Source organism: Megalops cyprinoides, chromosome 12 (assembly GCF_013368585.1).
Source record: "Megalops cyprinoides isolate fMegCyp1 chromosome 12, fMegCyp1.pri, whole genome shotgun sequence".
NCBI lineage: Eukaryota > Metazoa > Chordata > Actinopteri > Elopiformes > Megalopidae > Megalops > Megalops cyprinoides.
In genome coordinates, this window is record NC_050594.1 from 6318631 (window position 1) to 6335788 (window position 17158).

The 17158-nt window shown below is 45.1% G+C and overlaps 1 protein-coding gene across 1 annotated transcript; it reads right to left on the bottom strand.

Annotated features, from left to right (window-relative positions):
• Positions 1 to 1598: 1598 nt before the first annotated feature.
• On the bottom strand, positions 1599 to 12903 carry gpn1 (GPN-loop GTPase 1). Its single transcript, XM_036542639.1, has 14 exons — positions 12711 to 12903; positions 12089 to 12182; positions 11578 to 11617; positions 10716 to 10782; positions 10362 to 10399; positions 10128 to 10206; positions 9572 to 9666; positions 8968 to 9013; positions 8157 to 8303; positions 7427 to 7509; positions 5250 to 5289; positions 4713 to 4803; positions 4150 to 4251; positions 1599 to 2194 (listed from the first exon to the last, which is right to left on the bottom strand). Exons 1-14 carry the CDS (start codon positions 12894 to 12896, stop codon positions 2103 to 2105), a joined length of 1200 nt encoding a protein of 399 aa, XP_036398532.1. The 5' UTR covers positions 12897 to 12903; the 3' UTR covers positions 1599 to 2102.
• Positions 12904 to 17158: the final 4255 nt, after the last annotated feature.

Sequence of the window (17158 nt, forward strand, 5' to 3'; positions counted from 1 at the left end):
TCTTCCAGAATAAAAAGAGTTAGTAGTTCGGCTTTTGACATTTTCTGAACAGGCAGTGAACGTTCGCCCCTTCCCTCCTACGGCCCCCGTTTCTGACATTTCTCCCGCTCGAACGATGAGTCTGTCGCGGCGCCGGCAGGATCCGCGGCCCACGAGAGGGGCGGCTCCGTTAAATGCCACCACCGGCGTGACTCATGCCAGGCGCCCAGCACCCGCCGTCTGTCATTGTTTGCCAGGCGCTAAGTCGGCGTTCAGCTTTTTAAACCGTTCCTCCTGAGAGGCTGCTAGTTACCTTCTGACAAATCCTCTTTTTGTCCTCTTGCCAACTTCTGTGAGATCCAGGTCGTAAACCCTTCAGTGAAGACATGACAGCCAGCACGACTCTGCTCTTTTAAGCACTGTTGCTAAATTCAGCTAGAAATAGCTTTTAATCGATAACTCATCTAGCAGAAGCCCCAACCTGCACAATCTTTCCCTGTGGAGTAGATATGTACCGAATGCATTCGGGTGTGTTAGGACGCACTGACTCCTTGGGACTTGAACCTGTAATAATCTTGTAAAAAAATTTCTGAATGAGCCTGATGATTGTAATTTCTGGAGCATCGTTACGCTTACTTCACCCGTCAGAGAATTTGTGCTGAGTTTGGCAAAGATGCAAAGCATTGCAGCTTCAGACGTCCGCCGTCAGGTCCGCGCTTCAGACGTCCGCCGTCAGGTCCGCGCTCCTGGGTAAATCTCAGGTCGATCTCACGCATTCTGCATGCTTCACACGCCAGAGCATGCACCACAAATCATTTAAATTCGTGCATAATTCAACAGCAGCGAGGTGCGGCGCTGAGGATGTTTCACCTGCCTCCAGGAAGCTGCGGCCTGCAATCCTTTGGTGTGTATGTTGGAGGGACTGCTGTGTTTAGCAGCCCCGGGCAAATCACTGCATCCAAATGCCTTCCACAGATACCAATCAGTATCATCATCATCCTTCATCATCATCATCATCCTTTGGCCACAGCTGAGATCAAAGTCACTTGAAGCCTCCAGGTGTCCCTATCTGCCATCAGTCCGGCCAGATCTTCTGCTGGCAGCCGAAGGTCTCTGGCAATGGCATCGGTACAACTGAGAGGTCTCTTACCCCTGTAAGGGTAGGGGAGCCTCAGTAACAGAAGTATAAACAGATCTGTGGACACCCCCCCCCCCCCCAAGAGAAGGGACAGGAAGAAATGAGGCAGAAGAAAAATGGGTAACTTTTTTTTGTAACGCTGAGTGCAACCTTGGCGCCGGGGATGTGAGCGCGTGGTGGGACTGGGGCGCAGTGGTAGCAGGTGTCTGCCGTGAAGCAGAGGTGTATGGGCTTGGTCCAGCGGCAGTGGCATTTAGAATCCTGTGAAGGCGTGTGGGAGAGAGACAGAGAGAGGGAGAGTACTCGTGTGACAGATGGAGCAAAGGCGTAGAACCTGGAATCTCCAGACTGTTCCATTCACATATGGCTTCTTTCTCAGGCGGCGTGCCATTCAAAGCGCCCCCCCCCCACCCCCCCTTCTCCCTTCCTTCTGACTCCACCCACATAATCACTCACACACCACACCAGGCTTCAGTGCGTATTCATAGCCTTAGTTTAATGTCTCAGTAAGATACAGACAAAATGGTAAAATCTCACTCACATAGAAGGGAAAATGCAGGTTTCTGCACATGTGAGCACGTAGAACAATGCAAACACAACTACTCACGCTCATAATAAAAAAATATAAGATCTCTTTGTTTTTTGTGGGTGTGGAGAAGTGCGCTCTGCAGGAGGAACGACTTGTGGCATTGTTTGTTTTCCTGTAGAGGCTTTGAAGGAGGGTGAAGGTGGTCCATTTGAATCTGAATTCAAGAGAAATGGGGACATTCCTCGGCTTTGTTTCGTTGCCACGTGCAAAACCTTAAGTCCCTCCCTACAGCACATGAGAAGGTCCATGAAATCTGTCTGAGAGTCCCGGAGTCTGTCTGCAGAGGTATCGTCAAGCGGGACGCAGAGAGAGAGGAGCTTCGTTCTGTTAGCCGATGCTTCATCCCTTCTCGCTTCCTGCTGCATTGCATTGTGGGGGCTGGCATGGGCCCGTGGGTCACTGCTGCTTCCTGTTGCGCGTCTGCACCACTTCCTTCCTCTCCTGCAGGAAGGCGCCGAACGCTTCTGCCTCCTTGCTCTCCTCCGTGACTGCAGGACAGAGCATCAGAGAGGTCAACCCCACACATAACACTCAAAACCTGGAGAGGACAGTACAGAGCGCTCTCTAAGTAAGCACGGCGTAGCGGCTGCATTAAGCATTCACAGATGCACAATACATGACAGTATCGCATTATAACGAAGAATATCTGCATAACAAGTTAATATCAAACTAATACATAGATACATCTGACCCTCCAACACCAGCCCCAGCTATATCATGTGTCATAGCTTGTTTCGTGATTCGCTGTGACTGAATCACCTTCATACAGTGATCATGATCACAACCTCTGCTTTAAATCTCTGCTCCTAGGAGTCAAGCAGTTTGCTTAGAGGGTTTATAATGACAGAATCAAGTGCAATGATGCAAAATAAATGGAAAAAAAAAGATGTTTATTAACAAATCTATGCTGAATAGACTGCTGGGTCACATGACCTGTGGACAAACTACACAGAGACAAATGGCCATTTATGACCCGCTGGGCAACCTCCGGAGACACAATCTGGCATGGCAACCAGACAGGAAACGAAAGATTTGATCATCTGAACACTTGCCTGAGAGATTGTTAATCGATCGCATACATCGGCATGTGAATGCACTAATTAGCTGAAGATGGAAAAAAAGACAGCAGAGATTTATTCTTTCTCAGCCATATTTGTGAACCAAGAGCCCAAAATCTCTGCACAAAGCCGGATAACTCCATTGATAATTTTAACTCTTCCTGTCTGAAAGCTTGAGCCGCAGATGTCTCAGCAATGAGTCATTACTGGCAGAGGAAGGAACGAATTTTCATGCGCCGCCCGGAGACAAAGACAGCGGGAGGCTCGAGAGGAAGGACACTAGAGAACGGTTGAGTGTCGAGGTACTAGAGATGCACGACCCCCCAGTGTCCACCCAGCCTCCTACAGCTCCACCAGGACGCATAGAACACTACGACTCCAACAGAAAGCAAAGCAGTCCAATGTGTAGCACGCTACCACTCCACCAGGAAGCACGACAGGCTAACACGCTACCACTCCACCAGAAAGCACGACAGGCTAACACGCTACCACTCCACCAGAAAGCACGACAGGCTAACACGCTACCACTCCACCAGAAAGCACGACAGGCCAACACGCTACCACTCCACCAGAAAGCACCACAGGCCAACACGCTACCACTCCACCAGAAAGCACGACAGGCCAACGAGCTACCACTCCACCAGAAAGCACGACAGGCCAACGAGCTACCACTCCACCAGAAAGCACGACAGGGCAACGAGCTACCAATCCACCAGAAAGCACGACAGGCCAACACGCTACCACTCCACCAGAAAGCACGACAGGCCGACACACTACCACTCCAGCAGAAAGCACGACAGGCTAACACGCTACCACTCCACCAGAAAGCACCACAGGCCAACGAGCTACCACTCCACCAGAAAGCACGACAGGCCAACACGCTACCACTCCACCAGAAAGCACCACAGGCCAACGAGCTACCACTCCACCAGAAAGCACCACAGGCCAAAACGCTACCACTCCACCAGAAAGCACGACAGGCCAACACGCTACCACTCCACCAGAAAGCACGACAGGCCAAAACGCTACCACTCCACCAGAAAGCACCACAGGCCAACGAGCTACCACTCCACCAGAAAGCACGACAGGCCAACACGCTACCACTCCACCAGAAAGCACGACAGGCCAAAACGCTACCACTCTAGCAGAAAGCACGACAGTCCAATGTGCGGCACGCTACCACTCCACCAGAAAGCACGACAGGCCAAAACGCTACCACTCCACCAGAAAGCACGACAGGCCAACGAGCTACCACTCCACCAGAAAGCACGACAGGCCAAAACGCTACCACTCCACCAGAAAGCACGACAGTCCAATGTGCGGCACGCTACTACTCCACCAGAAAGCACGACAGGTCAATATGTGGCACGCTCTAACGCTCTCACCGGCGTGGTCAATGTCATCTGTGTCGCTGTCGATGACCTCATCCTCGTCGTCTGGGTTCCCCCGTGTCAAGATGAAGTCACTGGGCCCCGCTACATCCATCTCTGCAAAGGGGAGCAACAGCGGATGGTCACAGGGGACTCTTGAGTGAAGATCACTGGCTTGCATCCTATGTGCTATCAACAGCACTGTTTTTACCCTATGGCTTGGGCTGGCTTCATTACAGACAAGGAATATATGGGTGAACTCCTGGCCATTACTGCAAAACTGAATTACGTGTTTTTCAGCCAGAATGTTAGGGCCAGAATTCCATTCCATCCAATTCCACTTTTAAAATAAGCTCATTTCACCTGCTGCTGACCTGAAGCACAGGCTCTCTGGAGAATATACACACGTGATGGAGAGCCGACAGCGTAAATGGTGAGCCCTTGTCCTGTCAGTTACTTGGGTCTTTCACCTACTGACTGCAGTAGAAGTGAAACGCAGAAAAAGTGGGAGCCACACGGCCTTCAATTGAAACCCATTAACGGCCCACAAAAAACACCGCAGCCTTCTACCGACTCACCTACAGGTGCAGCCGTTTCCATAGGAACCTCTCCCATGTCCTTTCTCAGGAGTTCAAGCTGTTCCTGCTGTTTCTTGCTCTGGGCTTCATTCTGACAGCAGACACATTCACGCACACACAGAGTATGTTAATACTGACTTGCACAAACATCAACACCAAGCATGCCAATTGGAGTGTTTAATTAAAAAAAAAACCACTAGCATAAATTTGGATAAGTTGCAAGGCTTTTGTACGCCATTTTTTAGTGATGATTTTGTGTTTGAGGAGTGACAAATCTATCAGAGAATAATGCCATTTTTGTTCTCCGATTCTCAGATTCTGAATGTCAAGCAGTTTTATAAATTACAGAAATTACTGTGTAATTATTATCTGAATTAACTACAACCGTTTCCTTGATTTTATTACAAAGGTCCAAATAAGGCATAATAATTTCCAGACTTTCTCCTAAATCAGAAATGGCAAATGAAAAGATCTTAATTATACCATATTGTGTGTGACAAAAATGTTTATAGAAAAACAAAAAAACAGATCAATTACCAATTCTCTGTGAAGTCTCTCATATTCTGGACGATATTCCCTAAAACAAAGCAAAAAAAGTGTTATTTCTCCTAAAGCAAGCGAATCAAACCCAACACCTGCATCCTGTGGCAAGCATCAATAGATTCGCAAACGTCACCACAGGTGAGAAATGCCTTAATACTAGGAAATGCATCACAGGGCTTTGTTTAAAGGGGAACTCCCCTGATGCTACTGTTCACCTTCAAAGGAGCTGGCATTCTTATTCCAACCCTCTTTCATCTCTTGGTTCTACAAGTAAAGCAAGTCCTTACAATGGGGGGGGGGGGTTTCCAATGTCAGGATTAGAACCAGGAAGTAGAACTGCAGAATTCTGTCTATTCTGTCAGGCGGAACCAGAACCCTGCAGGGTTCCATAGCCACCATTCCAGCTAGATAATGAAGCCCCACCTAACAAGCAGGTACTAAGAAATACAGGTGGAGCTGTCACGCTCAACACCAGGCCCAGTCAACAGCTGTGAGAACGAGAGGTGCCAATTTCTTTAACAAGACCTCAGACGGGGTAAATGTGCGAGTCAGAAAGGCAAATGCCACGTTTTGGGAAATATCTCCCCTCAAGCTCGTCTGAAGTGTTGAGCAGGATGTCTTTCATGTATACTCTAAACAGCCACCTCAAATATGTTCTCACAGCTTTATAGAAAAACTAGGCATTTGCTGGAAAAATCGCTGTTGCTTGCAATAGTTACTGAGCTGGCGCTCAGCTTAGCTGGAAAGGCAAAAGCTCTTATTCTCAATGGTGAGTCACCACTTGAAGGAGTATCAGCGGGTACTTTCTAGCAAATGGCTATTTTAAGATTCTGGCAGTCTATAAGCACACATTTCAGCTGGCTAAACATAGGTCTGATCAAAGATAAACCCTTCTTGGGAAACGGATATCTCCACAACAGCTATACAGCTTATCTGTTTTTGTACTTGCCCATAAACTCATTAAAGGAAACTTAATACATCTTAATCTCCCTTGATTGGCTGGGCTATGAGATGGGGGGAGTGGCCAGCATTGGCTCTGTGAAAGGAAATGCAGTAACAGAACAAGCCCTCCTCACTTTTCAGCTCATAGTTCACAGTTCGTGGCTCTTGCTCTAAAAGTCTCGGGCTCTGACAGTCAAAAAAAAAAGTCCTTATTGTGCCTATGGCACATTATAATTGGTTTTAGCGGAGTTCCCAATAACATTTGTCATCCTTAACCCGTCTCGACGACACAAACAATCTTAGGCCACTGTGAAGTTCGAAAGAAGTCTTGCTAACAAGGAAACATTGCACTGAAGTGCAAACTTCCATTTCTAAAGCTTTTATTACCAGGCAGAGGCAATTATACTTGTCACAGCAGCATGGGAGTTCAGGGGGAGTTCAGAAGAACAGGGCGAGCATGGCAAACTTTGGAAACAGTGCTACAGGGCACAACAAGACAGGGAGAGACAAAAGACAGAGAGACAGAGCGCGATCTAAACGGATTTTCATTCCCACGGAGACAAGTAATTAAGTCTGAAAACACGAAACGCTGGGTTGATATGTGGGTTTGTCTTCTCCTCCCTGCTCTGTTCACAGAATATTGCACCTCAGGATTTACAGGGGATGACAGAGGCTAAGTGCTCAGATAAACTGCCCCAACACAGAGAGAAAAAACTGGGGAAACTTGTTATAAGTTATGTTGAGGATAGTGTTCCTACGGCTTGTAGTTTTACCATTTATTTACCAAAGTTGGAAGAGCAGTAATGCGCTTTACCAGCATAATGCAATCAAAACTCTTGCCTACTTTTTCCACCCCCAGAGGATTATGGGTAAAGCCAACTATCTACATCTCATAAATGTATGCAACTTTTCTAAAATTACTGACTTATTCGAAGCTGGAACTAAAAAGGAGGCGTACAACAGGACAGTGATTGACTGCACACTCATAACGCTCTAGCCATCTATGCTCTAGCTCTGATTCTAGTCCTAATGAGCAAGAGCAGGCACAGCCACTTATTTCCAAGACCCAAAAACCGAGAACCAATGCCAAACACAAGAGAGGAAACTTCTGAATCTGTGCTCAAGAAACAAGTTCAAAGACTGTTTTTTGGAGTACAATATGAACTCTATTCTAACATTATTCTATACTCTAAGTGACACCACTGTAGCAGGCGAGCTAGGTCACTCACGTCTCGTACTCCTTCGAAGCTTCGGACACTTGCACGAACAGCTCGTCCAGCCCGCTGCCTGTGACCGCAGACACCCCAACCACCTGCGAAAGAAACACACAATCCATTACCCAGAGTCCACTGCATTAGGCGAACGTCACAGACGCTCAGAGACATACAATGCAATACCGAGTAGCCACAGCACTGGGGGGATGTGTCTCTGATGTGCAAAGAAATACAACACATTACTGAGCAGCGAACGCACTATTTACATTTACATTTACATTTATTCATTTAGCAGACGCTTTTATCCAAAGCGACTTACATAGGTTACAGTTCTTTACAATGTTATCCATTTATACAGCTGGATATTTACTGAGGCAATTGTGGGTTAAGTACCTTGCCCAAGGGTACAGCAGCAGTGTCCCAGCGGGGATCGAACCGGCAACCTTTCGGTTACGAGTCCTACTCCTTAACCACTATGCTACACTGCCGCCACGTCTCGTACTCCTTCGAAGCTTCGGACACTTGCACTATGTCACCACTGCACAAGTGTATCGGCCAAACACAAACAACCTCACATACCAAGGCAGCCTTTTTACAGACGTCACACTGGCGCCCATTGACTTTACATATACACACAATATGCATGAAGCTGCTTTTACGCAAACATAACAGAATTTGAAATGATTTGTTATAGAATTGGCCGCTGCATTCATGGATCGTGCTTGACTCCGGCTTTTGTCCTCACCCGCAGGTTACTGTAGAACTCGTCCAGCACCAGACTCATGGACCGGGTCAGGTTGCTGACATAAGACGTCTCCTGGTTCAGGGCGTCCTGGAAGACCTCAAAGTCCTGCATCCACTCGACCGCGAAGCTGTGATCGATTATGTCTGTCTGGAGCGCCATAAGAGAGACATAATCAGTCGTTAAGGTATTACCATGTGATATGGAACAATCTTTACCGCAGTCCTCCTCACTATTTATACAATTTAACAGCACTGAACCACATGATATTACATTCTACAAATGAGCATACATAGATATACAATAATATACATTAATACACACAGTCACATGTAAATGCATCTTGTGAACACCAAATACACTCAAACACCGAAGCCCCAGAACACTGTTCATCTCAGAATCTCATACAGGCCAATGTGATCACCATTTTTTGTGTCAATTCCTGTTTTGCCTTCAAGGCAAATCTGATATTGCCTAACGCTCCTGGATGGGCGAACACAATATACATCTCGATAACAAGCATCTGGGGCGACAAAGATCACATCGCCGTTTGAAGAGCTCCCATGACTAAACCCAACCGCCGTTTCATGTCTTTTAGATGCAATGTCTGGAACGAATGTGAAACCTTCACAAGCAGCAGTACAGCTCAGCTATTAACGAGTATCAGCCGCTCAGCAGCTGAACTGTGATTTCTAATATCACCGTGCTTAGCAGGAGGGAGAGGGTCGATTTGGATGTGCTAAGCAGACAGGCAGTAGACAAGACTGTTGCCATGGTTATGTGAGGTCAGATGAGTGTCGCAGCCAAACCATACCTTGTTCATCACCACAATGAAGGGCAGCTTGGTCTTGTACAGAATGCTAGGGACACACAAGGAGGAGGAGGAGGAGGAGGAGAGAGAGAGGTGTTATACAAGCCTCACCTGAAGCAACCCCTCACACCCAAAAGATTCCAGTCATTACAAATGACTGCTAGTGCGAACTGTGCTAACGGTCAGTGGCAAAATTAGGATCAGCAAGGTGAATCTGACTCTGAATATTCGGCCTGCCGTTTCATCTACTTGCGATCAAGACGCTGACTTTCACATCTCTAACAATCCCAATTTCACCACTTATGAAATGCGAAATACTTCCATTAAATCCTAAGTTCTCTGCAAGTCTGTACAATTTCATCTACAGCTGCCATCTCTCAGCTGCCATCTCATCTCTCTTGATACAGGTCATCCGACTGGAAGGGCAAAGTTTGATGCACACCCTGGAGCTATTCCCCATGTCTGTTCACAGACTCACTGCTCCTCCGCATTAGCGCAGTTGGACCCTCCTTAGGAGACCCACATAAAAACAGGCCGGCGGAGGGAGCTGCATGATGGCGGACAAGGGAATGACTGTAACAGCCTCATGAGGGGGGCTGTAACTCACCTGCAGGCGTACAGCATGTTAGACATGAAGGTGACGGGGCTGACGCTGCGAGACGTGTCCATCACGTACACCACCACACAGGGGAAGGAGGACGCCTGTGGGGAGAAAACGTTCCGTCACTCTGAGCCAACTTGTCTTAGCACAATATCAGTCTGCGCTAACTTAGCACGACACTTACACTGCACACGCCGAGCACGGTATCAACCTGTGGTGGCTTGGAAAAATATCAAAATGTACAGCACAATATCACACTGCACTAACTTAATACGATACTAAATTACACAAGCTTAGCGTGATATCACTCTATCCCAGCTTAGCACAATATCACTCTGTGTTGGCATACTACAATATTCACTCTGTACTAATTAAGGATAATACCACTCTTTACTAATGTAGCATGATGTCACTGTACTAACTTAATGCACTCTGAACCACTCTATCACTTTTACTATCTATCTATCAATGTTTTACTCACTTAACTATTACTCATGATGTAAAATTAACCTGAACGCAAAAACTTGTAATATGAGAGTGCAATAGCTAGAAATGCACACACCAGAGCTTCTGTGATGATGGTTCCAGACGCTGACCACGTGAACACCTCGATTTGTCCTGGAGTGTCTATCAGGACATACCTGTTGGCAGAGATAAGGGTTTGCATTGTGGGAAAGATTCGTTCTGGTAAAATAACACACCTCCAAGACTGGGACAAAAGCAGCAGGCTTGATGAGAACAGACAAGTCTCATCTAAAGAGATGCTTCTGCAGGTAAAATCCTTCCTTGAACTTACTGGTGATGATTCTGTTTTTTCTCGATAAACTTCATAACCTGAGAGGAAAACACAGACATAAACATCACTGTATGCATTAAACCTGAAATCTTGCCAAAATTCAGCAATACTGACATCTACTGGATAAAATGATTCACTACTCCTTAAAGAGAATGCAAAGTGGCTGTATCACGGTTTGGACTGTGCGAGTGATTGAACAATGTAAACACAAATTATCCAAAATGAAAGGGCTTTACAGTCAACACAATTTCCCCACAAGAGCCAGTGAAGCGGAAAACAGAAAACTAGAAAGCTCTTCAAAATCCCCCAATCTTCTACATCCCTGTACTAAATAATTTTCATAGGCATTGTTACCTGATCAAACCGGGTCGCAAAGAGATTCAGTGACGTCACAATTCCTCCGTTAGGCCCAAGGCCATACCTGTGTCAGTGTTAAGGAGAAGTCCACCAAACTGCGGCACATAATCAGGTTGATTGCTTAGCTTAAACGTTAAAAATTGGGGAAAAGTTCTTTAAAGATGCAAAATGTGGCATTATCCGCATTTTTACAGCAAAAGGCAGTTGGATGTTCTGAGATGCAGCAACTAGAATAATTACAGTGGAATAACTCTGCTATGAAGCAGTTTCACTCTTGTACAGTGTGGAAGTGTTAACCACGGCGAGATTCAACACTTCCAGATTCACACAGCTTCCAATAAAAAGGTACTTAGCCTTCTGTGCCAAAGATCTAAGTCTATCCATTGGGGGTCATGACCTCTCTGACAAGAGGTGACATGACCCATAAAGTTTTGGCATACCAAATGAATCACATTTTAGTAGCATGATGCTTTCGCACCTACATCAGACAAGCATGTATTGTGACACCAGGAAAGTGATCTGTTGTTTTTTCCCCCCAACAAGTTTCGGTCCCCATTTACACTCAGTGGCCTGAATACCCGCGTATTTGTGCTGTGTATACATAGACAGTACTGTGCATCTACATAATCACAACAGAGAACATGCACGTTGAGGTTGTAACATACATCCAATTACACAAGCCACAAACAGGTTTCACTACTGTAAGTGCTATGCAACTATTTGTATGTACACAGCAGTAATTCTGTACCAGGTACAGGGCAAATACACAGGCATTCAGGCCACTGAATGTAAAGTGGCACCAAGTTTCTCTCTTTAAGTTAAACAATGCACTTCATGCACTGATGTAACAAATGGATACTGCTTCATGACTTCTTTGTAGTTGACAGTGTCTCGGATGTCTGAAAGGCAAAAAAGAAACCAATAACCAAGGTGAATTTGTTATTAACTCTGAACAGGACAGGATTCTGCGTATGAAGACCTTAACCAAAGAACTAAAACTATGCATACATTTTAGAATTACTTTAGTAATTACTTTATTTAGTTAGTTAAATTATGCATGGGTCTTGTCTGAAATTAAGGGGTACGTGTAGCATCAGACTAGGTTCCCCCTGACATAACTGATTTTCCCTAGGGGTTGAGAGAGGGTGAGGGGTTAGTTAAGGTTAGGCCACCCACATAGATGCAGTAGAAAAGACGAAATAACACCCTCGACGGCAAGTTAAACAAGCATCCCGATGTGCACAAAGCTCAGGGAAATCAAATTTTACAGATGGACCCACATCTGATGCAACATGGTATGTTTCTACTAACCAATATGTGCTGGCTAACTGCGTGTTATAGTGGGTGCCAACTCGTGTCCAATCGCTTACCGATATTGGCTGGAAAAGGGACTTCGTGAACGGCAGGGTCCAGATTTATTACGTAGGGGGGATTTTTCTTCATGTGGAGATGAGCTGTGAGACGCTGGAGACAGATCACATCATCATCATCATCATCGTCATCATCACCACCATCATCACTAGCTAGCGACCAGAGCAAAACAAATCACGCAGGTGGCTGTCTTCTGCGAGGTTAAAGCGCCAAAAATTAAACTACAACGTAAAAAGTGGGTACAACAGAGCTGTACACATACCTCTTGCTTTCTGGCCGGCTATCAGATCAATTATTTATTCTATACTGATGCGGCAACAGGTAAATGTGAGCTTGCTTTTTGACATTAGCTTGCTAGCTGTTACATACGACAGCCGGTAACGTACGCTAGCTTGCTATCTAGCTTGCCGTCTTCTTATTTTAGCAATATTCCAGCTAAATAAGTTCCTAGCTAAAAAAAAGAAAACTTTCCTGAGTGACAGCGTACTTGGGATGTCAAATATATGGCTAGCTAACTACCAAACAGAATGACAATGCTAACGGAGAAGAAATTTCCAACCTAAGTGACGAAGCTATATTAGCTAGTCTAGCTAACTAAGCATGAGCTCGATAGCTACCGACCTGTACAAAAGTAGTTTTTCCAGACCCCGCCATGCCTAAGACGATAAGACAAACGGGTTTCTGGTTCAAACTCTCCCCTGACGAAGACCCCTGCGCTGAAGCCGAATCCCCCGCTCCGCCATCCTCGCCTTGAACATTACCCTGAAAAGCCTCTCCATCGCTTGCGGTACCCGAGGCAGTCGCCATGCTTGTTTAGTTGCAGAACGACTGCCGCAAAGGAAAGTAACTGTCGCAAAGTAACCCTCGTTTCAGTACCAAGTACCCGGAGGCATGAAGCTCTGATCTGGGATCAGCCGGGTCATACATATCGCTAGCCAAACCCATTTAAGACAAAGTTTTAAGCTGATTCTGGATCGTCGCTAACGCTAAATGACGTTGCCCAGTGGTTACGGTGATTTTAGAAGTCCCCTGGGCCGTTTAAAGCAGAAGATGAGAATATGACATCTAGTGAAACATCTAAACCAGTGTTTCTCAATCCTGCTCCTGGAGGTCCACTGTCCTGCATGTCTTCTATCTATCCTTGCTCCAGACACACCTGATTGAAATTACTGTGCATGCTCTTGATAATATCTTGTGTGCTCAGCTAATTGCCACTGATGAGTTCAGTCAGGTAGGTAGAGCAGGGAAAAATGGAAAACGTGTGGAGCAAGGGGCATCCAGGAGCAGGTTTGAAAATCAGTGATCTAAACAAACCAAGGGAGTTAGAGTTGTTTGGTAAAGAATGTCATTTTCTGTTGCGGCCAGATTCGTGAACGTGTCTATGTGGACCTCATAGTAGCCATTTATCAAAACGTGTCAGAGTTCATTTGCATACTGTGTGATGTCCAGCCTATATGTCCATATTTCTATGGAGAAGCATCAGTCATGAAGGGGAGTGATTTTTTTAAACGTGATTGCAAACCCCTGAGCCAACATGGTCGAATCTGTTTTGATCCTCCTGGACAGTTTGACACACTCACTGAGCCTCCTTGCTGCATCATTTAATATTACAGCCACTAGAGGCCAGGCTACACTTAAAAGTGATACAGTCTCAAACCAGGGGAGTAGATCTTTATACATATCAATCATATTATTATTATTATTATTAGTAGTAGTAGTATTTGATGTGCTGAGGACAAAAAAGCAACATAGACACAAAGTCATTATGATATTTTTTACCCTGTTGATGAGGTCATCCATTTAAAACTGCTGAGGACTGAGTCAATGAGATTGTGCCATCGAGTAGCAGACAGACAGCACTCCATAACTTTACGGTAGAGCCCATTGCTTATTGAAATGAGGGTGAATTACCCCCACCAGATGGCGTCCGTTCACATTTGTGTTTTCAGCTGCGGTGTTAGGTAGTCTTCCGCTCCCTCTTCTGAAGACAATGGGGCACGTGTCCAGGGGATGCCTCGTGAAGTGAAGCACGCGCCTCACCGTAAATCACTTCAGATCAATTACAAGACAAATGCAAGTGAAAACATTCCGTGGGAAAAAGGAAATGAGGTGCTGTTAGCTGATACTGGTGTATATTATTTTGTTCAGAAGAAGCTGACAATGTTCCGTCATAAAAATCAGTCTAGATTAGGGTGAAGGGGGAACATTTAATGGATTTTTTTTTTTTTGTTTCATGTGCTAACCAGGTTTATGAGACTCAATGTATAACAAGCATGACAAAAGCATGATTTATCAAAAAGAACCTTTTTATTCCTCAGGTAAAGAATAGGGGTCAACAGTTTGATCAAACATGGGCTTTTATGGCTAGTAGAGGGTGACTGTCCAGGTGATGCCGCTGGGTTTATGTCCAGGCTGACTGTACTGAATTTTAGATAATGCATCAGCCAGCAAGGAAGAGGGGTGACTGTGAACAAAGGCAAACATTTTAAACTGTGCTGAATTTAATGGGTGTTTTCCTGTTTCAGGTTTGAAGGGGAAACTGGCAAATAAGCTATGCTTGTAGTTTGGACAGTGCTGTGTTAACACAAATGTAGCAAAGGACATTTAAAATACTGGCAGCGCAGCACTATGGGAAAACCTCTAACTGTCACCCCAATTCATGCATATAGCAGAGCCTTGCATTGCAGTAATGAATGAAAACAAGTTTGATCGCATTACATTATATTTGTCTGGCAGGCTTATCGAGAGCAAGTTACTTTTTTTTTTACGTTATCCACTTGCACAGCTGGATATTTACTGAGGCAATTTACTGTACTGTACAACAGCACTTGCAAATGGGTAACTTTTGGATTACGAACTCTGCTCCTTACTAGTACACCACACCATTTACATTTACATTTATTCATTTGGCAGACACTTTCATCCAAAGTGACACACAAGTGAGGCAGAGACCACCACCATCCTAATGCAATCCTACATTTTAATTGTTTAAATGAATGACTATATATACTTATTAAAACATATTACATGTAAATAATATGTGTATGTATACATGTATACATACATACATATACATACATATAGTCTCACACACTTTGTTTGACTTGTCATAAATTAATAAACAAATTATCAAACTGTTCCCTTCAAAGTAGCAGCTTACAGATTTCCCCTTATTGTGTTCCCCGGTCATAAATGCAGCTGTGATGGTGGGCCTCAGTCCTGGCATGTTAAAGGCACGGTGCCAGCGAAGGAGTTCATGCTATTTCCAACTGTGTGCGAGTTGCACAATCTGCAATCCATTATAATAGCAAGCTTGAGCCAAACCACTTTTTTTTCCGGTCAAAAACAGCAGTACCTGTCTCAGGCCCCGGGATGTATACCGTCTTAAAAACGCAAAGGCAGCAAAACAGCGCAAATGCACACCGTATCACAGCAAGTGCCACTGCTTCCTGAAAGCTGTTTACATTTTTAACCAGACATTTAAAAGCTGATTAAGACTTGTGGGGAAAAAAAAAAGATGTTCTTCATCATAGGAGCAAGTCCAGAAGCCTCCATTTCTGGCTCATATCAGGGTTTGAGAGTGCTGGGTGAAGCAGAACTGTCGCGTCCAGGACAGTTTGACACACGACAGGCGGTACAACGCAAGGCTCTGCAATGGTTTACACACAGCATTCCTTAACGGGGATGGCCCTGTTTTAGAACAGGGTTGGGTCAATGTGTCATGTGTGCTAATGAGTTTGCTCAGACTGCAATCCTATCTGTCCTCCCCCATCAGTGCCACTGCAAAGACAGGTCAGGGTCCCTCTTTGATAAACTGATGTTCGTGGGAATTTGTTGGCAGATTTCAGAGAGTGCACTGTGCTCTGACTCTCCCCAGGCTCGGGGAGTGGTGGTGGTGGGTGTGAGGGGAAGGGGGCATCCCGTTTGTCATTTTGCACTCTTGATTGACCCGGCAATGGGGCTAAATTTGCACACCCCAGGTCAGATTATTAAATTAATTTTCTGTGCTAGGAAAGAGTAACATCCAGGACCTCTTTTCCAAGCTTTTGTCAACAAAGACCATAACAAACCTACAGCAGCATAGGTTTGCAACTTCTACACAGCTTGTCTTAGTGGTTTGCAAAGTTAAGTCTAGAGTATATATGTCCATCTGACTGGTAGCCAGAATCTGCATCTTCTTTTAGATTAATTCCATAATCAAATCTGTAATCCAAGGACAAAAAGGGATATATTTTTGTTTGAATTACTGTGTTTAACAGTACTTCAACTAAGCTGGTTTAATTCACCATGAATAAATGTTTAATAAAGGCTTTACAGATGTTATTAGTCCCATCAATCTGAGACAATAATATTTACTGGTACCTTTTGTCAGTATTTGTAAACCCTTTGTCATTTGTAGGATTAACAACCTATTTTAATTAACATTGGTTAATAATCTAGCAATGATGGCTTTAGTAATGTTTTATTAAAGGCCCTCATTAAACTACAACACTGACACCGTGTGTTAGCATCGTCTCTGTGCAAATGAGAGAAGAAGAGTAGAATGTGAAAAGATCCAGCCCTTGAAAGGGTTAAACTCACAGCTAAATGTTTTTGACAGGAAGCTGCTTTCATTTACATGCTGCAGCACGGTGATCGCGACTCAGGTTAACGACTCTGCTGACTGACGGACACTTTTCTGTGCATCGCAGCTGCTTCCTTAACAACAACACGGACTGATGCACGGTGACAGACGGCTGTCCGTTTTACCGAGCCACACCTCTGAAAGCACAGAGGTGAACTTCGGCTCTCTTACTCTGAGGGTCTGAAGGTAGTAGAATTAGAACAATGGTCTTCAAAAGGTCTGCCCTGGGCACCTTTGTTGCCTCCATAGGTTTACCGCGATACGCCGTACAAGTAAGCTGTTGGTTTGAGATGAGCAGCTTAAAGCAGACTTGGTATTGGGGACTGAATATGACTGGAGGAGGCAAAGCAGGTTTTCAAACAACTTTCAGCCAATAGACAAAAGGGACATTGGCCGGTAGCAACCAGGCATAGACGAAAATCCAAAGGGTTTCAGAAGAAATAAA